At 34.2% G+C, this 21,363-nt stretch overlaps 6 protein-coding genes across 7 annotated transcripts; 3 read left to right on the plus strand and 3 right to left on the minus strand.

Annotated features, from left to right (window-relative positions):
• Positions 1 to 6: 6 nt before the first annotated feature.
• LOC112462573 (mitochondrial inner membrane protease ATP23 homolog) lies at positions 7 to 1,105 on the minus strand (the record flags this gene model as incomplete). The annotated part of the gene is made up of 4 exons (XM_025028438.1): positions 715 to 1,105; positions 462 to 507; positions 283 to 364; positions 7 to 80 (listed from the first exon to the last, which is right to left on the minus strand). Coding segments are annotated over exons 1-4 (428 nt in total), but the record flags the coding sequence as incomplete, so codon positions are not given.
• A 748-nt stretch (positions 1,106 to 1,853) lies between these two features.
• Positions 1,854 to 2,775, plus strand: LOC112462572 (translocon-associated protein subunit delta-like). The gene is made up of 2 exons (XM_025028437.1): positions 1,854 to 2,214; positions 2,472 to 2,775. Exons 1-2 carry the CDS (start codon positions 1,966 to 1,968, stop codon positions 2,730 to 2,732), a joined length of 510 nt encoding a protein of 169 aa, XP_024884205.1. The 5' UTR covers positions 1,854 to 1,965; the 3' UTR covers positions 2,733 to 2,775.
• A 284-nt stretch (positions 2,776 to 3,059) lies between these two features.
• Positions 3,060 to 4,025, minus strand: LOC112462570 (proteasome assembly chaperone 2-like). Its single transcript, XM_025028435.1, has 2 exons — positions 3,611 to 4,025; positions 3,060 to 3,544 (listed from the first exon to the last, which is right to left on the minus strand). Exons 1-2 carry the CDS (start codon positions 3,941 to 3,943, stop codon positions 3,122 to 3,124), a joined length of 756 nt encoding a protein of 251 aa, XP_024884203.1. The 5' UTR covers positions 3,944 to 4,025; the 3' UTR covers positions 3,060 to 3,121.
• Positions 4,026 to 4,632: 607 nt separating this feature from the next.
• On the plus strand, positions 4,633 to 11,311 carry LOC112462571 (H(+)/Cl(-) exchange transporter 5-like). Its single transcript, XM_025028436.1, has 11 exons — positions 4,633 to 4,790; positions 5,721 to 5,833; positions 6,191 to 6,362; positions 7,509 to 7,858; positions 7,975 to 8,136; positions 8,280 to 8,567; positions 8,938 to 9,120; positions 9,191 to 9,405; positions 9,603 to 10,163; positions 10,256 to 10,633; positions 10,708 to 11,311. Exons 2-11 carry the CDS (start codon positions 5,735 to 5,737, stop codon positions 10,796 to 10,798), a joined length of 2,499 nt encoding a protein of 832 aa, XP_024884204.1. The 5' UTR covers positions 4,633 to 4,790; positions 5,721 to 5,734; the 3' UTR covers positions 10,799 to 11,311.
• An 826-nt stretch (positions 11,312 to 12,137) lies between these two features.
• On the minus strand, positions 12,138 to 17,784 carry LOC112462568 (biotin--protein ligase-like). The gene is made up of 18 exons (XM_025028432.1): positions 17,679 to 17,784; positions 17,056 to 17,063; positions 16,842 to 16,964; positions 16,435 to 16,562; positions 16,186 to 16,350; positions 15,878 to 16,034; positions 15,724 to 15,792; positions 15,475 to 15,639; positions 15,153 to 15,399; positions 14,888 to 15,019; positions 14,413 to 14,742; positions 13,934 to 14,288; positions 13,622 to 13,804; positions 13,315 to 13,444; positions 13,095 to 13,255; positions 12,796 to 12,916; positions 12,490 to 12,703; positions 12,138 to 12,391 (listed from the first exon to the last, which is right to left on the minus strand). The coding sequence occupies exons 1-18, from the start codon at positions 17,762 to 17,764 to the stop codon at positions 12,217 to 12,219; spliced, it is 2,949 nt and encodes a 982-aa protein (XP_024884200.1). The 5' UTR covers positions 17,765 to 17,784; the 3' UTR covers positions 12,138 to 12,216.
• Positions 17,785 to 17,803: 19 nt separating this feature from the next.
• Positions 17,804 to 21,205, plus strand: LOC112462569 (2-methoxy-6-polyprenyl-1,4-benzoquinol methylase, mitochondrial-like). 2 transcript variants are annotated; one of them, XM_025028434.1, is made up of 6 exons: positions 17,804 to 17,892; positions 18,303 to 18,649; positions 18,789 to 19,201; positions 19,398 to 19,486; positions 19,577 to 19,700; positions 19,943 to 21,205. In XM_025028434.1, exons 2-6 carry the CDS (start codon positions 18,469 to 18,471, stop codon positions 20,030 to 20,032), a joined length of 897 nt encoding a protein of 298 aa, XP_024884202.1. In that variant the 5' UTR covers positions 17,804 to 17,892; positions 18,303 to 18,468; the 3' UTR covers positions 20,033 to 21,205. The 2 variants fall into 2 exon arrangements, with proteins under 2 accessions (XP_024884202.1, XP_024884201.1); XM_025028433.1 differs by having other exon boundaries at positions 17,822 to 17,892; positions 18,231 to 18,649.
• Positions 21,206 to 21,363: the final 158 nt, after the last annotated feature.

Here is a 21,363-nt window from a genome sequence, read left to right on the forward strand (position 1 = left end):
TCAAACATATGAATCATTTCATGTAAAAGAACTCCCCGAACCATGCTTTCACTACTCGCCGAATTTTGACAGACAACTATCTGTAAAGGAAAGAAGTTGTTATTGTTTTTAGCATGTATAATTATCAATAATATACAAAATACAAATATATATTTAAAAAATCTTTTTTTTTTTGACAGATTGTTTTTTGACATGTCGACAAACATATAATACAAAATATTTCATCAGCAAAACATTTGGCATAAATAAAATTTTAATTAAACGACTAAAAGAAATATTTACCTGATTAAATTCTGAATCGTATCCACCAGTTACTATCGGATTACACACCTCACAAGAAATATGTCGCCGAATATCTATTTCACTGGAATATCAATAACAATCTAATCTAGTAAACAGTAAACGAAATAAAATTATAAATATACACATATATATGCAAAATGAAAGAATAAGTTACAAACCATCCAGAACTCTTCAGTGCTCCCATCATAAGTTTTATTATAGGACCTAGAAACAACACATGATTAAAATGATGAAAAAATAATATTGGATTTGACTAGATAAAATAAACAGTAAAATTATATGATAGATTCTATTTGAAATGAATGGAAAACATGTTGAAATAATACAGTATTAGGTTCTAGCAATTAGAAATAAATTTGCATCGCTAATTCACTTTCTACTTCCTTTTATATAAATAAGAGAATGTCTTACTCTTTTTTATACATCTATAAACATTGTCTTCGCACTTGTTTTTGTCTATTGATTCTCGTCCCTGAGCGCCAATTAACCACTTCCACCAGTTACGCTTCAATTTCGCTCCTCTCCTCTCCGGATACATATCAGATCCCCATAAATCGCCGTTGTCCGCGGCCGCTCCTCCGCCAGCACCGTTCTCATTCCTTTTTCCTTCGTCCGCTTTCTCATTCTCGACTGTCATCGTCGCGCGAATAGAAAAATCGATGCGACAAAAATAAATCTAGATAAATAAATATTAATTACACCAGAACTTATCGTACTATCAGTCAAATAATCGCGCATTGACGGTGCAAGTATAATTTTACAATTTGAGGTTATGGTAGACTCGGGTGGATTACAATGATTACATCATCATCTCGCTCTCACTGCCAGAACGAAGACATCGTAAAATAGATTGAGGGAATAAACATTTTTAACTCAATAATTCACATGTATAAATATTATTATTATTATATCTACAATGGTAAAAATAAATAATGAAATAGAAATTTCATCAGTTCGTGCAGTTTGCAAAATAATATTAAAATCTTATCTTTATTAATATAAGAATGTTAAATTTAAATAAATCACCTTATATGATCTAAAAATCTTTAATTTTTATATTGATTGTCTGTTTATAATTTAATACCTCTACACATTTTTAATCTACATCTGTAAAACAGAAATTTCATTATTTGTTAAAGTAATATTAAAATTGTATCTCTGTTAATATAAAAATGTTAAATATATATTTAAATAAATCATCGATTTATATAATTAAAGAATTTTTAATACATAATTTTTATGTTATGTATTAATTTATAATTTAATGCCTCTTTAATAACCTCTATATAACCTACAATTATATTTCTATTCTTCTTTGTACTTTTCCATTATCTTTTTAAATAACTCTATTTGAATTTAATAGTTTATGATTTAAAAAAAAATAACTTATTATTTAAGTATATTATAAATATTTATCGATAATAATTCAAGTTTTCCCGCGCGGTTAGTCTGAAACACGTGGTGGATCAAAGCACCAATCGAAAGTAGTCTAAACGAGGGAAACACGAGTTACGCCAATCTCATCGACGTGGCACGTCAGTTGGTGGCTGGTTGGAGTTATTGGCGCACAGTCGGCGCACGTTGGCATCAGGCGCATTCTCCAACCAACATTTCTCGTCGACAGTTGTCAAATTGTTTGAGAGAACCGACAAAACTTGCAAGATGAATAAAATTATTTTCTTGTGCGCGTTAACGGGTATAATTTCGGCGGCTCTCGCCGAGACCTGTCAGAAGCCCGAGATCGTCGCTTCGTCATATGTGACGGAGGACGCGACGGTCCTCACGAACGTCGCCTTTACCATGCAATTCGTGTTAAAGTGCAGCAACGGTGTAAAGGGAATCAGTTTGTACGCCGAAGTCGAGGGCAAGACGTTGCCGGCCGTCAGATTGAGCGCCGATAATAAATATCAGGTAATACAATCTTTTTGACACTTATTGTCTTGACATAAATGAATCAAGATAGGTACATCTGTAAATAAACAAAGATTGTAAATTACACGATTGGAACGAGAATAATGACATATTTAGAGATACTGAACAAGTTACTTATTTTTGTTTTAAACTATTGATCGAAAATTGAATTTGAAACAAAGTATCTAACTCGATCTTTCAGTAGAAATCATCAATGATAATGTAATACTCATGAAATTGTTTTGCATGTGCCGCAGATATCTTGGACGGAAGACGTTAAGAAGGCAAGATCCGGCGATTATTATATAAAACTGTATGACGAGGAAAAATACGTCGCTGTACGTAAAGCGATAAGGAATGGAGAGGATCCCGATAGCGTGAATCCCTTGGCGGTGGTCGTTCTCAACAATCCCGGTGTTTTCCTCGGTCCCTGGGTAAACTCGGAATTCTTAGCTGCTGCTTTAGCTATTCTTGTGTCCTACTCGGCATTTTCCGCAAAGTACAAACTTCTAGCGTAGAAAACTCTTTTGTTACTAAAAAAATAAACGTTTAAACAAAGTATTCAAACAAGTATTATTTATCCTTCGGAGATAAAACTTGATAAAATAAAATTTAAGACATTTTTCCATGTTCGTCATAGAGAAGTTGGTATATACAATTTATTGCATTTACATTGAAAACCATAAAGAATTAAATTTATATATATGTATATATAAATATATCGTAATCTTGATTTTTACATAGCAAAGCTGTATAAAAATTAAGTTTGTAGCTTTATTACTTTTATACACAAAAAATTACATTCCTATTTTAGATCTAATATTAAATTCAAATATACGCTTGTATAACCATAGTAAAAATATTATTATTTCGAGATTAACGGAATATAAAATATATCCATACATATTCAATATATATCCTGCGACGGTGGTTTCCCAAATAAGTGTTTCCAAGACGGTGGATACTTCAAATTATCACTACCGCTTGTTTCTAACACACGTATCCATTCATTTAAGTAGCGCACCAGAGCTATCGCGTCCTCTATGTTATCCCCCTCGGAGCAGAATTTGAACAAGACAGTGCAAGGAATGTCGGCATCGGACAGAAACTTGAAGAGGCTCTTGGCGAAGCCACCCCCTGGTATCTGCAATCTTTCCTCTCCACTCGTCAGGTCGGACGCGACTCCCGGTTGATGCGGAATCCACTTGAGGTCTTCAAAGAGTTTGCCGATCTTGGAGCGTATGCCAGGAGACGCGACGTATCTCAACTTGAGATGCTGCGGCTGGACCTCTCTCTTCACATAATCATGACTGCTCGCGAGAATTATTACCTGTGAGGAGAAAAAAAACATTTCATAAGTTATGACACTGTCGAAACAGTAGATTAGAATAATTACTTTAGCTATCTTTTTCTCGGTGACAAATTGCGCCAGCTCGTTGAAGAATTCCACGAGCTCGCCCACGTACGGCGAGCGGATTTGTATAACGACAATACGTTCTTTGATCCCCGCGTAAATGTCGATCGCCGTGATGAGCTCGTTCGAATGTTCATTGTAGGCATTCGCGCCGACGACCGGCACGAATGACGCGCTAAAAATTTGACCGATCTTGGAAAGGTTAAGATTCGAAACGAGTAAATCGACGGACAACTGGCCGACGTTTCCGACCGCCACCGACGGCAAGATGAGCGTATAATTCTCCAAATTAATATCCTGCGTTAGTTTAATCATTTTCACATTTAATGATGTTTTTATTTCGGTCAAAGTGTGAGGAGGTGAATAATTGCCAAGAATGTCACAACATCAACACTCGACCGGCAATGCACAAAGTGCAGTAAAGCGCGTGCTCTGGCCTTCATATAATTTTTGATGAGTTTCGGAAACCGATCGTAGACGTGATAAATAGGTCTGTTCGTGTCGCTTGCACTTTTTGCACTTGAAATCATTGCTCTCTCTTTCTCCAACGCCCAATGTATATTTATCTTGTTTTAAGTGCACGAATTTTTGAGAATTTCAAGCTACATGAACAAATCTAATGTAAACTGCGCGTTCTTCTATTTTAATTAATTAGTTAATTTCTATCAATGCAGATTAACATATATAATCTCGGTTTAACTTTTATTTTTTATCTTTTTCTGATCCTTGAAATTAGAGAAAGGTGAACAGTAAAAAAAATTCTTAAAACTATAAAAAAAGTAAATTAAACTGACATTACTGACAAATGAGTGAGATTAATGTTAATCTGTAGAATCCAACAATACAACAAATGAGGCCAATCACAATCGAGGAATTCTCGAGGAATACAAGGCTGCGTTCCGAAACTCTCAGCTACGATTGGTCAACTCGCTTCTCTGTGCGCCACAACTTTTGCGCAGAAGAAAAGAACCTGCCTTAATTACTTTTGACTTCGTAGGGGAAAGGGGTGGTCTATCGGACGTGATAGTGGAGTAAAGTGGAGTATCTGCCCGACGGAGTTCTTGTCGTGGAATTCTCAAATTGATCTGATACAATCTAATCTTGGACATGGCATAGTGATCGGCGCATGTAGATAAAACACGAGGACGTTCCTTTAAAAATGGTAAGTTCACGAGCGGTATGCGTGCAACACAAGTTGACAAGATAACCTCATCTCGCCTGAGGAATGAAACGTCATGTGAAAGGGAAGTTTGGAAGTAGGCTCTAAAAATACGCAGTTTTCGAGAGCATGACCAACGTCAACGTACTTTTCGCGCTTGACTCGTCCGCGAGACGATGTTCGTAACGTCCACGCTTTGCCCGAGAGGGCGAGAAAAAGTTGTCATATGGTGTCCCCAAGTGCATTGTACTGTGGTATTCATTTCATTTATTTGTGCGTCTCTTTTTTTTACACTTGGTTTCGAAATCGTTTTTCAGGAATGATTTCATTTCATTTTTGACAGTGTCAGTTTGGCATGGTGTGTGTAATCGATGTTCTAACAAATCTCTTTTTTCTTTTCCGAACAAGAAGATGCAAATCACTAAGATAATCGTTGAGAGACAGTCTGAGAGAAAAAACCGATGTTTCTCTCACAAGAAATTTTTTATTCCTTGTACAACGTATGGCACACCTGTGTAATCCATAACGGATCAAGTATCTGAAGCAATTTTGCTGTATCACGAATATTGCCATTCTAATTAGGCCTGTTCTTTTTAGCTGAGCCCCTTGCACGGTTCATCTTTCCTCTTTTTCTCTTCACGTTGGAGAGACAGAGAGAAAGGATGAGGTGCTCTCTGTGCAAGAAGTTGAGCTGAAAAGAACATGCCTGTTATATCGTGTAGCGTCCACTTGGAGGATTAAAGAGGGATTACAGTAAAGCTGATTGAGCTACATATTAATGACGCGCTCGTAAATAGAATATTTAGTACCGTGCATGGCACTGTTAGCTCTCGATTTCTCTCTGCCGCGTAGAGTCTTGACGACGGATCCCTGTATATCTCTCTTTCAAGACGGTAAAACGGGTAAAATAATATCTTGCTTGTGTAAAATTAGATTATCATGATGCCATGGAGAAGTTTCCGCTGAAAGGTACAGCGTCCTTGAACTCGGCAATTCTTCATTCGAATGCAAATGCCGTTACAACATATCGTTCGGTTGATGCAAAGGTATGTTGTTGGTTCCAATCTGCATCTTCTTGCTTTGCACGTTTATAGGCCGTTGTGCCTAGATCAATATCTTTTTGTGAAATGTGTAATGTTTATCTTATTTTTCCCTTAACAGTTCTGCACGTTATCATATGTTTCTTGCATGTATTAATATTTTATGTATACTCGTATGTACTAAAAGTTGTTGAAATTATTTAAAAATCATCGCACGTTTTATCTCTATGAACTTTGTTTAATGTATCTTTTTGTTCTAAAATTATCAGTGTTTAAACCACAGCTACTGAACTACAGAAGTCGACAATGTTGTTAAGTGAAGACAGAATCCGTAGATATAGCTGATAAATCTTGTGTTTTCAGAATATAAAGTATGGTGACATTACAGAGGATGTACGACTACGAACCGGAACTGTAAGACGCGAGACAAATCTAAGTAGCGACGACGACATGCTGGATATCAATCATCACACGTCTCATTCGGATAATAACGTGTTGTCGGATTGCGTCCGCATCGACGATGCATCTTCCCATAGTAAGTTTCAAGTTTATTTCAATCGATTTCGCACACGCACGATTCCGAATGATCCAATTACGTAGTGCTTTTATTTATTTTTAGCGAGCATTATAAAGAAGTGTAAAAGAAATTTTGCAAAACTAGATGTAAATCCATTTGCATAATTTTGTCACGGAGTTTAGTAGTCTTATACCTATTGGTGTCTGTATCCCTAGCTTGAAATATCGTCATACTTTATCTCTTCCTACTGAAGAAACTTTGAGGGACATCTGTTGATCCGTTCATCCTATCTGTTGATCCGCTCATCTGATCTGTGGTTTATCCCGAGCGATACCGGTTAAACAATCGAGCCAAATTTATTTGCACTTGCGGCATGTCAGTGGCAAAATGTGTAAGTTAACACGACTAATTGCCAATCTAATGCCAATTTAACTAATTAATAAAAAGAATTATATAGATACAATATAATTGATTCGATATAATAACCAAATAGATATATTGATTCTAAATCTATTTATCTGAATAAGATATTTTTCAAACTGGATAAAGTATTTACACTATTACTGATTGTAAAAATGAAGTTTCATGTGCATAAATCTAGTAAGATGTCTTTGTCTTTTCGGCAGAATATGATATGTAATTTGTAAAGTGCTTCTAATCATGTATAATTAAAATAAAATTAATTTCTAATTATGAAGTTATTTTCAAAGATTTATTTAGTATTTTTCTCAAAGACATTTTTCACTTTTTTTATACATATCCCACAATTTATTACAAAATGAAAAACTGGTAAGTATTTATGTATATGTGTTATATGTATTTAATGCTGAAATTTGCTTTGTTAACTCATAACAGTTAAATGTAATGTGTGTACGTTTTTCGTTTTGCTCTATTTTAAAATCTTACCTCAACTATTATATCTAATATATATTAGGTTTTTTTTTATAAATTGAGGATAGAGAAATTATGATAAATTATCACTAATAAGAAAGATATTATTTGCTAATCATTGACATATACACAATATTCTGAGATACTATTCATGTAATCATTAAACCTTTTTGTATATACATAACAATGATAATATTAAAAAATACAATTTTCAAAGTCAAGTATTAAAAATATATTTCATTGTTGTGAAAATTTGTAAATTTATTTTTATAGTTTCAGTTGACTCTGATGACATACCTGGCATCGGACAGTATGATGATTTCCATACTATCGATTGGCAACGGGATATCGCGCGGGATCGAATGCGACATCGTTATATCGTGAAAAAGAAGCACGATTCTATTTGGGGTTTAATAAAAGGAGCTCACGACGCATGGTCGGGATGGCTGTGTGTTTTACTAGTTGGGCTTTTTACGGGAGTGGCGGCTGGTGTTATAGATATTGGCGCTTCCTGGATGACAGATCTCAAATTCGGTATTTGTCCACAAGCTTTCTGGCTAAATAAAGAGCAATGTTGTTGGAGCTATAATGAGACTACGTTCGATGGTGGAAACTGTTCACAGGTAAATATATCTCTCTATTCAATTTCAGTCACAAATTTATTACAATTTCGAAAGCTATATTCTATTAATTAAAATTTTTTCTAGTTAATTTAATAGATATAATATTTTTTTTGTAGTGGAGGACATGGCCCCAAGTATTTGGTCAGTCAAAAGAGGGTGCAGGGCCTTATACGATATCATATTTATTTTATACAGCATGGGCGCTTCTGTTTGCAGCACTTTCTGCATCTCTAGTGCGAATGTTTGCTCCCTACGCTTGTGGCTCTGGAATACCCGAAGTAAAGATTTATCAAGTTTTTCTTTTTCAGAAATATACATAATCTAATAATATAGTATAATAAATATATAATCTAGTAAATTAATGTATTTACTTTATGATTCTTACATTAAATGTTTATTTATATTTTCCTTTTTTTTTCAGATAAAAACTATTTTGAGTGGTTTTATTATTCGCGGATATCTCGGTAAATGGACACTGATTATTAAGTCAGTAGGTCTGATTCTTTCGGTATCGGCGGGTTTAAGTTTGGGAAAGGAAGGTCCCATGGTACACATTGCATGTTGTATAGGAAATATATTTTCTTATCTATTTCCAAAATATGGTAGGAATGAAGCAAAAAAGAGGGAAATTTTATCTGCCGCGGCCGCGGCGGGAGTTTCCGTCGCTTTTGGAGCCCCGATTGGCGGTGTCCTGTTTAGCTTGGAAGAGGTATTTGAAAAATAAATATAATAATCTTATGTTTTAAAGAGCGGTTACAATGTTTCTTCAAGGCTAGGGATATCTTAGTAAAATATACAGAGTAATTTTTAATTATATGTCAATATACCTTAAATGAATTTAGAATTGAAAACGAGAAAAAATGTCATAAATTATATGTGTGCATGTATGCACGTGTACATGAATAATAATAGGCCTGTTTGTTTTAACTGAGCTTCTTGCACGATTCATCTTTCCTCTTTTTCCTTTCGTGTTGGAGAAAAAAGGAGAATAGATGAACTGTGCAACAAGTTCAGCTAAACAAACAGGCCTAATGTACTAATATTTTGAAATTATGGTATAAAAATTATGTTTGTTTTAGGTCAGTTATTATTTTCCATTAAAAACTTTATGGCGATCGTTCTTCTGTGCTTTGATAGCTGCTTTTGTACTACGCTCCATAAATCCATTTGGAAATGAACATTCAGTACTGTTTTATGTAGAGTATAATAAACCTTGGATATTCTTTGAATTGATTCCTTTCGTCATGCTCGGTATAATTGGGGTACGTAACTTTCATTATATATTATAAAATTGTTCAAAAGCATGTATTTATAAGAGCGAATTTTCGATAGGGAATAATAGCAACGTTATTTATCAAAGCAAATTTATTTTGGTGCCGATATCGTAAAACTTCCAAACTGGGACAATATCCTGTTACTGAAGTGTTAATTGTAACAGTGGTAACAGCAGTAATTGGATATCCTAATCCATACACAAGGATGAACACTAGTCAACTTATTTACTTGTTGTTCAGCCAATGTGGAGTGTCAAATGCGGATATGTTATGGTTAGTAAATAAGGAAAGATTTTAATATTAATTTAGTGATTTAATTCAAATTATTCTATATTGAAGATATCACGTAACTTTAAATTACTATAAATACACAAATTTAACGATTGCATAAATTTTTATCGTCAAGATTCAAAATTTACATATATTATTGGATGTATTTAAATTATTCGAGAAATTCTCCTGCTCAACAGTGATTACAATAGAAACTTCACCGCTGTGAAATCTGCAATCGAAATTGCCGCGGCTGGTCCAGGAGTCTACAAAGCTATATGGCTACTCGTGCTGGCGCTGATATTAAAACTCATTATGACAATATTCACATTCGGCATGAAAGTTCCATGCGGTTTGTTTATTCCTTCTCTCTGTCTGGGAGCGATAATGGGTCGTATCGTCGGAATAGGAATGGAACAACTCGCTTACAATTATCCTCACATATGGATGTTCAGCGAGGAGTGTTCCATGGGCGTCGACTGTATAACACCTGGACTGTACGCGATGGTCGGGGCTGCTGCTGTTCTTGGGGGTGTAACTAGAATGACGGTCTCTTTAGTCGTCATCATGTTCGAATTAACGGGCGGCGTGCGGTATATCGTACCTTTAATGGCTGCAGCCATGGCGAGTAAATGGGTCGGCGATGCTCTCGGGAAACAAGGCATCTATGATGCTCATATCGGCTTGAATGGATATCCATTTCTGGATAGCAAGGATGAGTTTCAACATACGACTCTGGCAGCGGATGTCATGCAACCCAAGTAAGCACAAAACGATAATATGTAAAAATGTTTTCGTATATTTTAAGATTGTGTGCATGCATACATATATATATATTCTTGTTAACTTTTAGACGAAACGAAGCTCTTCACGTTCTTACTCAAGATTCGATGACGGTTGAAGATGTAGAGAACTTGCTTAAAGAAACGGAACATAATGGTTTTCCTGTAATAGTCTCGAAAGAATCTCAATATCTAGTTGGTTTTGTTTTACGACGGGACCTCAATCTTGCTATTGCCAATGCCAAGCGAATGATCGAAGATATTAGCAGGCAATCGTTAGTTGTCTTTACTAATGGAAACAATATTCAAAGTCATTCGCCACCGCCCTTGAAATTAAAAAAGATATTGGATATGGCCCCTATCACTATCACAGACCAAACTCCCATGGAAACTGTAGTTGATATGTTTCGAAAATTGGGATTACGTCAAACTCTAGTTACGCATAACGGGTATGTATATAAATCATTTATATTAACATAGTAACACATTATGTGTTTAACTAATATTAAAATTTCTCATGCAGGCGATTACTAGGTGTAATTACAAAGAAAGACGTTCTGAGGCATGTAAAGCAGCTCGACAATGAGGATCCAAATTCAGTTTTATTTAATTAAACATTGCTGCTGCAAATAGCCAACTTGAGATTATGAATTCGACGCATTAGCATAATAAAATGAAAAACATATACAGAGATAATTTATATGAATTTAATTATATAAAATGTATTTTATCTACTCCGTCAATCTATTTGCACACTTAAATTATTATAACACTGTATGTAATTAGATAGAAATAAGCGTGCAATAGGTTTAGATTATTAAATTTGTATATTTATCTTTATTTGAATGAGAAATAGGGAAAACAATTTTTTTTTCTTTACCATATTTTACCGTATCTGGTCATATACTGCGACCAGAATTATATTTTTCACATTGTAGTCAATAATGAATCAAATTGACAATTCATGTAAATGATTTACTATGTACGTAAAAAAAGATGTACATAATGAATTATTTACATCGAATTTTATTCATTATTGGCGGTAATGTGAATATTGTTATGATATACACTTTTTTGAATGGCATTGTAATTGCATAAATATACGTTGTGTATGATGTTTCTTATAATATTAAGTTAATGATAAGTATATATTGTTTAACAATATGTATCTTACCATTATCCTAAGTGTATTTTTATCCCGCATATCTATTTCATGGTTCTGCGTGATTGATTTCACTTATTTGCTATCATTTTATCTCAATAATTTTTTTTATAAATCTATTTTTAAATATTAGATTTGCATCTCCGTCGTTCACGAGATAACTCTCTTGAAATAACACTCTTAATTAAATTCCTTTATATGTTAATCCAACGTATATTTATATGTTAGCTATAAAACACAGATCCGTCATTTCAGAAAAACTTTATGAAATAGATAACACATATAGTTAAATATCTTTATACATGATTTATTTCGAAGTAATTTCAGTAGCCATTACTTAATTCAAATAAAAAATTATTAAATTAAATTAAGATATTACAAATTTTTTTTTATACATGCAGTATAATTATTTCATTTCGCGTGTATGTATATACTTACGCGTGTAGAGCATACAGAGCATCGAACATTAAAATGAATCAAATTTCATGTAAAATAAAGAAAATTATTTGTCTAAAATCTCCAAACATAACTGTATTTCTTAACAACACAATGAACAAATATATAACAAATAAAAAAATAATATACATACACGTGTGTGTATGTATAATTTTGTATTATATGTTACATATATACACACTCGTATACACATATATAATATGAAGTTTTATGCATATGTACATACATTCATATATACATACATACATATATAGAGAACTTTATATTATATATGTACATATGTAAAATATATGTATGTAATACATGATACGTGTGTACTAATATTTACAAAACTGTTATATGTACACATATTTATTATCCATATTTTAACATGTAGATATAATTCTCGGTAACAATTAACGAATATATAATCCCCTATTTTTCTTTTGGTACTATTAGCCCCTTGAGAACGTCGAAACTATTTCCATCTGAATGTACAGTAAACATGCCCTTTTTTCCTTGTACCAACAAATATCCGTAATTATCAATACCTAATATCGTAACATTTTCTCTTCTTCCATTTATAAATGTTACCATGACATTTGAATTCCTAAAAAAGAATATATGTATGTACGTATGTGTGAATACTGTGAAAATATTATTATATGAACATTAAAAAAGTGAAGTTAAAGTATGATGGCTATTTACGTATGCAACCAATATTTGTAGTAGAGTTGGTAGAAGTGATCTGTTTTGCCGCTATGTAGAATATCTAATAAAATTTCCATTTCATTGAATACCATCGCCAAGTACTTTTCACAAGAGAACGTTTCCAACTTTGTACCATATTTTTGATTATATTGCAGAATTGCATCATTAATGCAAGTTGTGGGTTTACTATTGGAAAGATTTATACCAGCACCTGAAATATATATTTACATTCGTTTTAAGTGGATTAAATTATGATAAATTATCCATAAAATTTATATTTTATTTGTGATTGATGTTACATACCAATATTGCAGATGAACATTGCTCCACCATCTTCCGCCAGCGTAGAAACGATTATACCACCAATCTTGATCGAATTACCAATATATATGTCGTTAGGCCACTTTATTCTGAGATCAATATCCTAAAATAAATTAGTTATTAATTATTAGTCATTAATTTCATAAAATAAATTGTATTATATGAAAAGTCAGAATTTTTTTATAGAGATGAGGATCTCTCATAGTTTGTAATAGGAAAATGAAAAAAAAATAGAGATGAGGATCTCTCATAGTTTGTAATAGAAAAATGAAAAAAAATACCTCGTATCCTTTAATAGATCTTACTGCTGACACAAGTGCTACAGCAGCAACATGTTGAAGAATTGAGATATAATGACCGATACTCGACATTATAGAAATATGTATTTGTAAAGTGAACATAGCACAACCCTTTGGACTGAGCCATTTATTAGAATATCGCCCTGGAAATGACGTAGCCATTATACTATTTCTGCATATAATCAAAAATAAAAAATAGTACCTCGTCCATCTGCTTGTTGGCGTGGAATAACTGTCAGTCCATGTTCTAATCGAGCGTCGATCGCATTCATAGATGATGTTAAGACATCCGCGTATATTACTAAGCGTCCTAATTCCTTTGTATAGAGATTCTGAAAATAAATTTCGAATTTAATAATGAAAATTGTTTTTTTTTTTCAACTCACTTAGCTATATGTCAAAGTTACACACAGTGCATAAAATGATTTAATCTCTAAATATGCACTATTGTTAATATATTGGAAGGTTGGTACACTAATTAATGATATAAATGTATTAGAAGAATTTACCTCAAAATAATCGACGGTCGAGAAATTAGGCGGGCACATATGCATCATAATAGGAAGGAAATTAGCTGATGGTGATTGCACATTTTCGTTGTTTGCGCAAAATTGAATTTCCATTCCTGACATTTTTAATACGTTATTCCCACTCATTTTATCCTTTAATTTTTCAAGCATCTTAAGCTTCATCTACGAATGTATAACGTCATATTGTGTATGTGTACATATGTATCATTAATAAATCATAGCATTTAACTGCTAATTATATAATTAAGATATTATTATCAGGATTGTTCATTCTTAAATATATTTATGTACCTCAAATTTGCCTAAAAAGTAACCTGGAGTGTACCGAACAGATCTTTGACTTGTATCACGATTTACATCTAATCCTAAATGTGTGCTCAGTAGATCGCTGATTATCTCCAAACGTGCAACATTACTCTTCTTCAACACATCAAATTTATCCCCCTCGTACACATATTGCATTGGATCTATCTCTAAATGGATTTGGGAGAACACAACTTTACCACCACTGCTAGGCAGAGTTGCAAGCAATATGCTTGGACTGTGCCACGTTTCTTCTTTGCCCAATACTTTTACATCAAACGAATGTAAATTCCCTTTTTTGTCCTTAACGCTAGCCGTCGTTGGAGGATTCAGCGCAGACGCCCTACAAAAGTAACATCTTGGATAATTACTTTTTCTTCATATCTATTTTAATCTGATATTATTTTTCTCTTTTTCCCCCCGCGACATAATTATATTTTATTTTATTAATACAGAGAAGATATTACCTTATATCTTCGTGATCTTGAGAAAAACGAGTTCGTATGGGAGATGCGTGGTAGCAAAAAATGTGATGCATCATACGCACTCGTTTCCATTTACCGTACGAAAAGTCAACGAGCTCATTTTCACGCACTTCCGCAGTCTTGAACGATGGTAGCAAAATATGGAGCATGTCGGAGCATAACGCTAGGAGTTTACCTCCGCGTATAACGTATTCTACAAGATGAGCACCGAGCTCTGCACCAACATTGCCGCAAAGAACAACCAACGAAACCTGATCTATCCAAACCTTGCAACGATCATATTCCCCTTTAGAAAATACATGGATGACATACCTAGAAAAGATAAATCAATCGTTCATAACTAATTATTGAAATAGATAATTAACTGCAGAAGCAAGTTGTTGAAACCATTAAGTTTTAACAACTTATTAAAACTTATAAATTCTAATCCATATAATATAAAACTAACATAACATACCTATCTTCCTCTAGCACTCTTGATAATAAATTCTGTAAATTGTCGGTCGCGCTTAGGCTATCCGCACAGACGAGTACATTTGGTGGTTTAATCACCTTACTAGGTTTTTCTTCTTCTTCCAATTCAGAACTTCTGTAAATTAATATGATTCATAAAAATCACGTTTTTTTTTCTATTGTTCATAATATGAGTACAGAAAGTATATCATTAAATATTCTCCACCCTCATATATACTTTTTTTTACTTTTAGATATATTATACTAACTTGGAATCAGTTTCTCTAGTAGACTTGCTTTGATCAGTATGTTCAGATTCTTCATCGTCGGTATTGTCTTTTTTCTCCGTGTCAGGTAAATGAACGTTAGTATAATTTTTAGATGTGCCTTGAGTAACAGCTAAGAACACATCCTCCGGTAAATGGTTCAAATCATATGGCTTTTTTGTTAATCCTACATGCTGTTTGGTTGGTGACGAATTACATGTTGCTGGTGCAGAATTAGATGAACTAGCATCTAAGAGATATAAAAATAAAAATTATACTTGTGAATTTTTTTTACGGGCAATTGCGTAATATCCTTCCAACATACCAATGTCTTTCATAACTTCTGCAAAGAATTCGTCTGTAAATTCGGTGTTCAAATTATTATCTTGTGAATGTACACTCATGCCACGTACTCTAACAACCTCTTTAGGCTTGTGTTTCTGCTGGGAAGTTTTTCCTTGGGCTGCATCGCATAATGCATAAAAACTATCTGTAAAAAGTATATAGTGATATAATCATTACACGTTAGAAGATACGTCGCAACAAATACAAGAGTTAAATTATTACAACTTGCTTTTATTTGGCGGTGGACCGAGGTGTCCAGTATCACTGTAAATACGCGGTTTTCCCGATACCAAAACAGCTGAAAAAAAATAAAGCAAAATGAAGCAAGTGAATGTCAAGTTATCGAAGTATGTTAGATTTCGAGATGCAAGAGTGATATATACATTGAACACGTTTTATAAATAAGCCATTGTTAATGCAATATTGTCCCTGCATGATCCCAGTTATGAAGCTCGTAATATGTTCTAGGTCTGTTTTTAAAATAAAGTTCATATTTCTACTCGATACCGTCCATGCCACAATTAGACCATAATCTTCAAGCTGTAAAACAATGCGTAGAACATGAGATAAATCTTGAATTTCACTTATTCGAAAAATAATAATACAGATTCAAAGGCTTACACAATTAATATAGTTATACATGCAGAATGCATAATAATAAAATTAATAATTAAAGACTTGAACATTGTACTTTTGCAGAAGTCGTTGAGGCCTTAGATCCGTAAGTTTCAATATCAACTTCCACGAGAATATGCAAGTCAGATTCGCTTAAAACCTGACAGCAATTATTATTTATATATAGGGGAAACGAATTTCCATACGGACAGGTCAGCCAGTTAGATACGTCAACTTTTTGCTAAAATAAAATAATAGTTGTCAATCTCATTTTATCGCACTTGCAAATATAAGTGAAATAATATTTGCCATATATTGTACTTACTTGTGGATATATAGTATATAATTTCGCTCTTTCATCATACCACAATAGTTCATCAAGTTTCGCGAGATTCTTGTTAGTACATAAGTGAGAACTCAAAAACTTTTCATTCTGCTCGTATCCATTGCGATCTTAAAAAAATCATTATACAAGATATAAATATACAATATTATCTCAATGCATATTTATTTGATGTAATATTTCTCCTTTAATAAATGTGAATTAAAAATCTCAATATGTATATAAAAACATGGCTATGAAATAAATTTTCTGACGATACAAAGTTCTCTCTATTTGCGATATTTTTTTATGGTATTCACAGACCACATTATGTATACATTGAGCAAAAGTAACGTTACTCGTTAGTTGTATAATAAAATCTGGCATATGTGTATACATATAAAAATTACCTTTCTTTAAACGTCGAGATGACTTAATTTTAAGCGTAAAAGAAGGACGATTCTGGTTCCCCTTAAAGATGGCATCTAAGTGCGCTTTTAGAAATGTTATCCTTCGTGCTTGCATGATGGTGGCTATCATATAAAGAAACGTTAACAGCATTTCTTTAACAGTTGATAATTGTTTAAAATACTTGCTATTTTACTTTCAAACCGGGATTCTTGCCTTCAAATCTGAAACAATAAGATGTATAAGATATAAAGAGGCACGAGGTATAAGTACTCGCAAAAATTTCATCATCAAACTGCACCATAATGAAAATATATTTAAAATAAAAATATATTTCCTCAGAAAATATATTTCTTAAAATAAGGTCACGTTCAAGGGAAATTAAACAATTTAAACAAACATAAAAATTAATTATGCCTAAAATCACACAGGTGTGATATTAAATATACAAAATCTACTGTTTGCAAAGTGATGGCATCGCGATGGAAAGCAGCGCTAATTATAAAGTGCACATTATTAATCGTAGATTTGTTTTTTCAACAACCTTTAGATATCTCACATGTGGAAGATTTCACATAAATATTGGGAAGCACGTTAACGTAAGTAGACTCCAGACCAAACTTTCTTTTTTTAATCGTACACGCGAGCGACGCGCAAGGCCACTTGGCGAACGCCAAAATACACGGTGTCATTCAAGGTGAATTGTAATTGCAATTTTGAATCGGCGAACACCCATACGCACCATAATCCTAAACCAGCGTTTTTCACCCTCAACAGTGTGTTCGCACGGGGGGATCGAAGTACAGCGCAGAAGCGGTATTGTAAATATCGATATTTACCGTGGCATTCGTAAAGGCAGCCAGGAACGCACCGCCGGACTGGACAAGACGACTCTCTGGACATTGGGCAGAACAAAGCCGAGCATCCTGTTGTTCACTCCAATTTACCGGGTCCATCGACGTTGGACTGCTGCTTATCAACCGCACAACCGTCGTCTGCCGACAGCAACTAACTGCAGTGCTCCTGCAATAACCAGACGCGATTGATTATCAGGTGAAAAAGTTTTCAGACCCTGGGACGTGCTCCATTCGACAGCCAATTGACACAATCTATCGGTGTTTTTTTGATAACATTAAGGGTACTCAAATAAGTTAGAATTTAACGGTTTGACAGGTTATGTCGGGTTAAAGTCGGATAAAAAGTTAATTTTTAAACTTTTAACCCAAAGATTAATGTGATAGGTTAATGAGTCACTTATGTATTTTGCATAATCAAAGAGTAGCGCGCCCAAAGTTTAAAAATTAACTTTTCTCGACTTTAACCCGACATAACCTGTCAAACCGTTAAACTTATTTGAGTACCCCTATTGATAACACGCGACGACCATTGAGATTTGTTTGTTGTATTTGCACTGATTTGCACCTTGCGACGCTGTCTCCCACGCTGTCCACGTCGGAAACGAGATGGATATATTACACTGCGACGTCGGAGGAAGGAAGAGAGACAATCGCGAGTGCGGGAAGTGCACGTGAAACGAACAGACCAGTGTCAACGTGTCAAGTATCATATGTGATCTCCATGTGATCATACGGCACTGTTTACCTGATCGTCTACACGTGGTTTGGTACGATGGCTTGTAAAAATCTCTGCGCGAACATCATTAAGGAAGGTCGGATACTAGACAGATGTCTAAAAGCCGCTGCAGCTGGACGCGGTTACTCGAAAGAGGCGAGGACACCATCGGAGGACGATGAGAGGTCGACGCACTTCGGTTTTCAAACGGTTAAGGAGAGCGAGAAAGGAAAGGAAGGTAAAGATTCTATTGTTCTTGTTCCTCTCTTTTTTCCGTGAAAGATTGACAGCTGTCAAGCGGATGAGATCACAAACATTTGCAGCTTGTTGAAATCTTGGATGTACAACGGCCACTTAATGTTGAATATTTCTTGCAGTGTATACCGTATTTGAAAATGTCGCCAATTCTTACGACTTGATGAACGACACGATGAGTCTGGGTATCCATCGCATCTGGAAAGATATGTTTATGCAAGAATTAGGACCTACGCACGGCACCCGTCTCCTGGACTCTGCCGGTGGCACGGGCGACATTACGTTTCGGTATATAAATTTTCTGAGGAACACGCCAAATCCGCACAATGTGCGTAGCCACGTAACTGTGTGTGACATAAATCAACATATGCTAGACGTTGGGAAGAAACGGGCGAGTAGACTAGGTTTATCGCAGGACGCTAATTGCGATATCACGTGGAAGCAAGAAGATGCGGAGAAGCTTTCCTTCCCGGATGATTTTTTCTCCGCTTATACCATAGGGTTTGGTATAAGGAATGTGACGCGTATTGACAAGGTGCTTGTAATGAGTTTATCGCTCAATCAGTCATTCATTGTATGAAGATACTAAAGTATATGAAATTTATATTTATTAATCTTTAAAGAATATCTGCTACACATTTTAAGCTAAAGGTCTTAACATCTGAATATTAAATTTATATTAAACATATCTATGTTGTGTGTTACATATATCTATGTTTATTTTTACACAGGTGTTGTCCGAGGCATACAGAGTATTACAGCCGGGAGGGAGATTTTTATGCCTAGAATTTAGTCATATCGAAAATAAACCTTTACAATGGTATATATGCCTTTAAATTATAGAAAACTTATAAAAAGATAATTATACATGAACCAATCTGTAGAAAAATTTATTTGGTGTCTGTTTCAGGTTGTACGATCAATATTCCTTTCAAATAATACCTGTGATGGGACAACTAATCGCAGGACAGTGGAAACCTTATCGATATCTTGTAGAGAGCATAAGAAGATTTCCAAAACAAGAGGATTTTAAGGTAAAGAATACTTCTTTATATTTATTTTATTTTTTCTTATACGTACACACATAAACTGCGATAACGAGTTGTAAGGAGAGATTTTTTTAGAACTTTCTGTAGTTTCATTTTAATTCTATTTTTATTTTAATCATTAAGCTCTCCTTTATTATGCCTATTTTACTATTATACTTAACAACTTGCTAATGTAGGTTGCGGTTTTTATTTATACTTGCTCTTCATATTCTTTGTTATATTTTCAGAATATGATCGAATTCGCAGGATTCAGAAATGTGACTTATCAAAATCTTACGTTCGGTATGGTCGCTATTCATTCGGGATTTAAACTATAAGCAAGATATCTTTAGACCAAAGAATTTTTTGAGACAAAAATGCCTTACACCTATAATACAACACCACCAAACCACAAATTATGACAGCTGCGGTAATTACGGCAATATCAAAGTACAAGTAAAATATGATAAAACTTTGTCTTTTTCAGAAAAATTGTATATTTCTATTAGTAATCAAATACTGTTTCTAGTATTATTAAGTGTACGATTATTAGTATTATTAAGTATACGATCATATTGTAAAAAATAAATCATGTTGCGTAAATATATTACGCGATTATTGTTACAATTTCGTGATTGATTTATCGTCATTTTGATTGTAATACGCATACGATGTCTCGTCAGTTTACTTTATCAACAGTTGTTTTTTACATTTCGCGCGAAATTTCTTCGCGGTATCGCAGAAATACCGGTTAGGAACTCATTTCTTTATGCTATTGTACATTTCGGCCACCTGTCCGAGTGTGAAATTTGCTTGCCTACTGCGTAATCGCTTTACGCCTGCAATCCACCGTATTGCGTAAGAATCGTGCGACTCCTGGGTGCCTCGAACACGAGGTGATGCGACCGACGGTGCCTATCGCGATTTACGCTACTACGCATTGCTGCGCGGGACGCTTCCGCGGATCGCTCTTTCGTAATTTCGTGGATCTGGAGGATGCGAAGAGGTACAAGTGAAAATTCTGAGAGAGTTTATACGCATAAAACCGAAAACGATTTTAACAATTCTTGAGATTGCTTCCTCTTTAATTAGTTATCGTTTAATACTTGTCTTGGAAAAATCTCACAGTTTTTCAGAGCTTGCCATTTATGCCTGCTCGCATCTCCGAATTAAGCCTAGACGAAAATGCTATTTGGGTCATAAATTTTTCAAGTATAAATGATATTAATTAACTGACTTAATTAACCGACTTAATTACAAGTTGTATTAATGCTGTAAGAGTGAATGACAACTATCTCCTCCGCGCGCACAGCTGAGCCGCAGAACATATATACATATTGGAATGTTGATTGGATGAAGAACGTTGAGAGACGCGGGTGCTTTCTTCGAAAAACATCGTGAATTTGCATAGTGCAAATTGTAGTATTCACCAGGAATATTACAATTTTCATATGAATCTGTTATATTGGAACGATAATTCGAAAATAGTATTAATGTATGTGAGAGAGAAATAAGGGAAATTTTTTTATTCTGTTCGCCGCGTTTTTATTTCACGATCTATCCACCTTTCGCTTCGATCATCTCATTTTATTACAGAAAGGCATCGTAGCAATAACTTTTTTATCAGTAGTTTTATCCTTACATTTTCTTTATATATATATTCGAGCTC

This window comes from Temnothorax curvispinosus, unplaced genomic scaffold, assembly GCF_003070985.1.
Source record: "Temnothorax curvispinosus isolate PA1 unplaced genomic scaffold, ASM307098v1 QBEX01012524.1, whole genome shotgun sequence".
In the NCBI taxonomy this organism is placed as follows: domain Eukaryota; kingdom Metazoa; phylum Arthropoda; class Insecta; order Hymenoptera; family Formicidae; genus Temnothorax; species Temnothorax curvispinosus.

Coding starts and splice junctions, on each gene's coding strand:
- LOC112462568 (XM_025028432.1), bottom strand. CDS start 17,764: ATGCTCGGCTTTGTTCTGCCCAATGTCCAGAGAGTCGTCTTGTCCAGT. Junction 13,445..13,621: donor CGACCGTCGATTATTTTGAG/GTAAATTCTTCT, acceptor ATTTATTTTCAG/AATCTCTATACAAAGGAATT. Junction 12,917..13,094: donor GATCTATTAAAGGATACGAG/GTATTTTTTTTC, acceptor AATTTATTTTAG/GATATTGATCTCAGAATAAA.
- LOC112462571 (XM_025028436.1), top strand. CDS start 5,735: ATGGAGAAGTTTCCGCTGAAAGGTACAGCGTCCTTGAACTCGGCAATT. Junction 9,121..9,190: donor TCATGCTCGGTATAATTGGG/GTACGTAACTTT, acceptor AATTTTCGATAG/GGAATAATAGCAACGTTATT. Junction 9,406..9,602: donor TCAAATGCGGATATGTTATG/GTTAGTAAATAA, acceptor CCTGCTCAACAG/TGATTACAATAGAAACTTCA.
- LOC112462569 (XM_025028434.1), top strand. CDS start 18,469: ATGGCTTGTAAAAATCTCTGCGCGAACATCATTAAGGAAGGTCGGATA. Junction 19,487..19,576: donor GAAAATAAACCTTTACAATG/GTATATATGCCT, acceptor TGTCTGTTTCAG/GTTGTACGATCAATATTCCT. Junction 19,701..19,942: donor CAAAACAAGAGGATTTTAAG/GTAAAGAATACT, acceptor TTATATTTTCAG/AATATGATCGAATTCGCAGG.
- LOC112462572 (XM_025028437.1), top strand. CDS start 1,966: ATGAATAAAATTATTTTCTTGTGCGCGTTAACGGGTATAATTTCGGCG. Junction 2,215..2,471: donor GCGCCGATAATAAATATCAG/GTAATACAATCT, acceptor CATGTGCCGCAG/ATATCTTGGACGGAAGACGT.
- LOC112462570 (XM_025028435.1), bottom strand. CDS start 3,943: ATGATTAAACTAACGCAGGATATTAATTTGGAGAATTATACGCTCATC. Junction 3,545..3,610: donor CCGAGAAAAAGATAGCTAAA/GTAATTATTCTA, acceptor TTCTCCTCACAG/GTAATAATTCTCGCGAGCAG.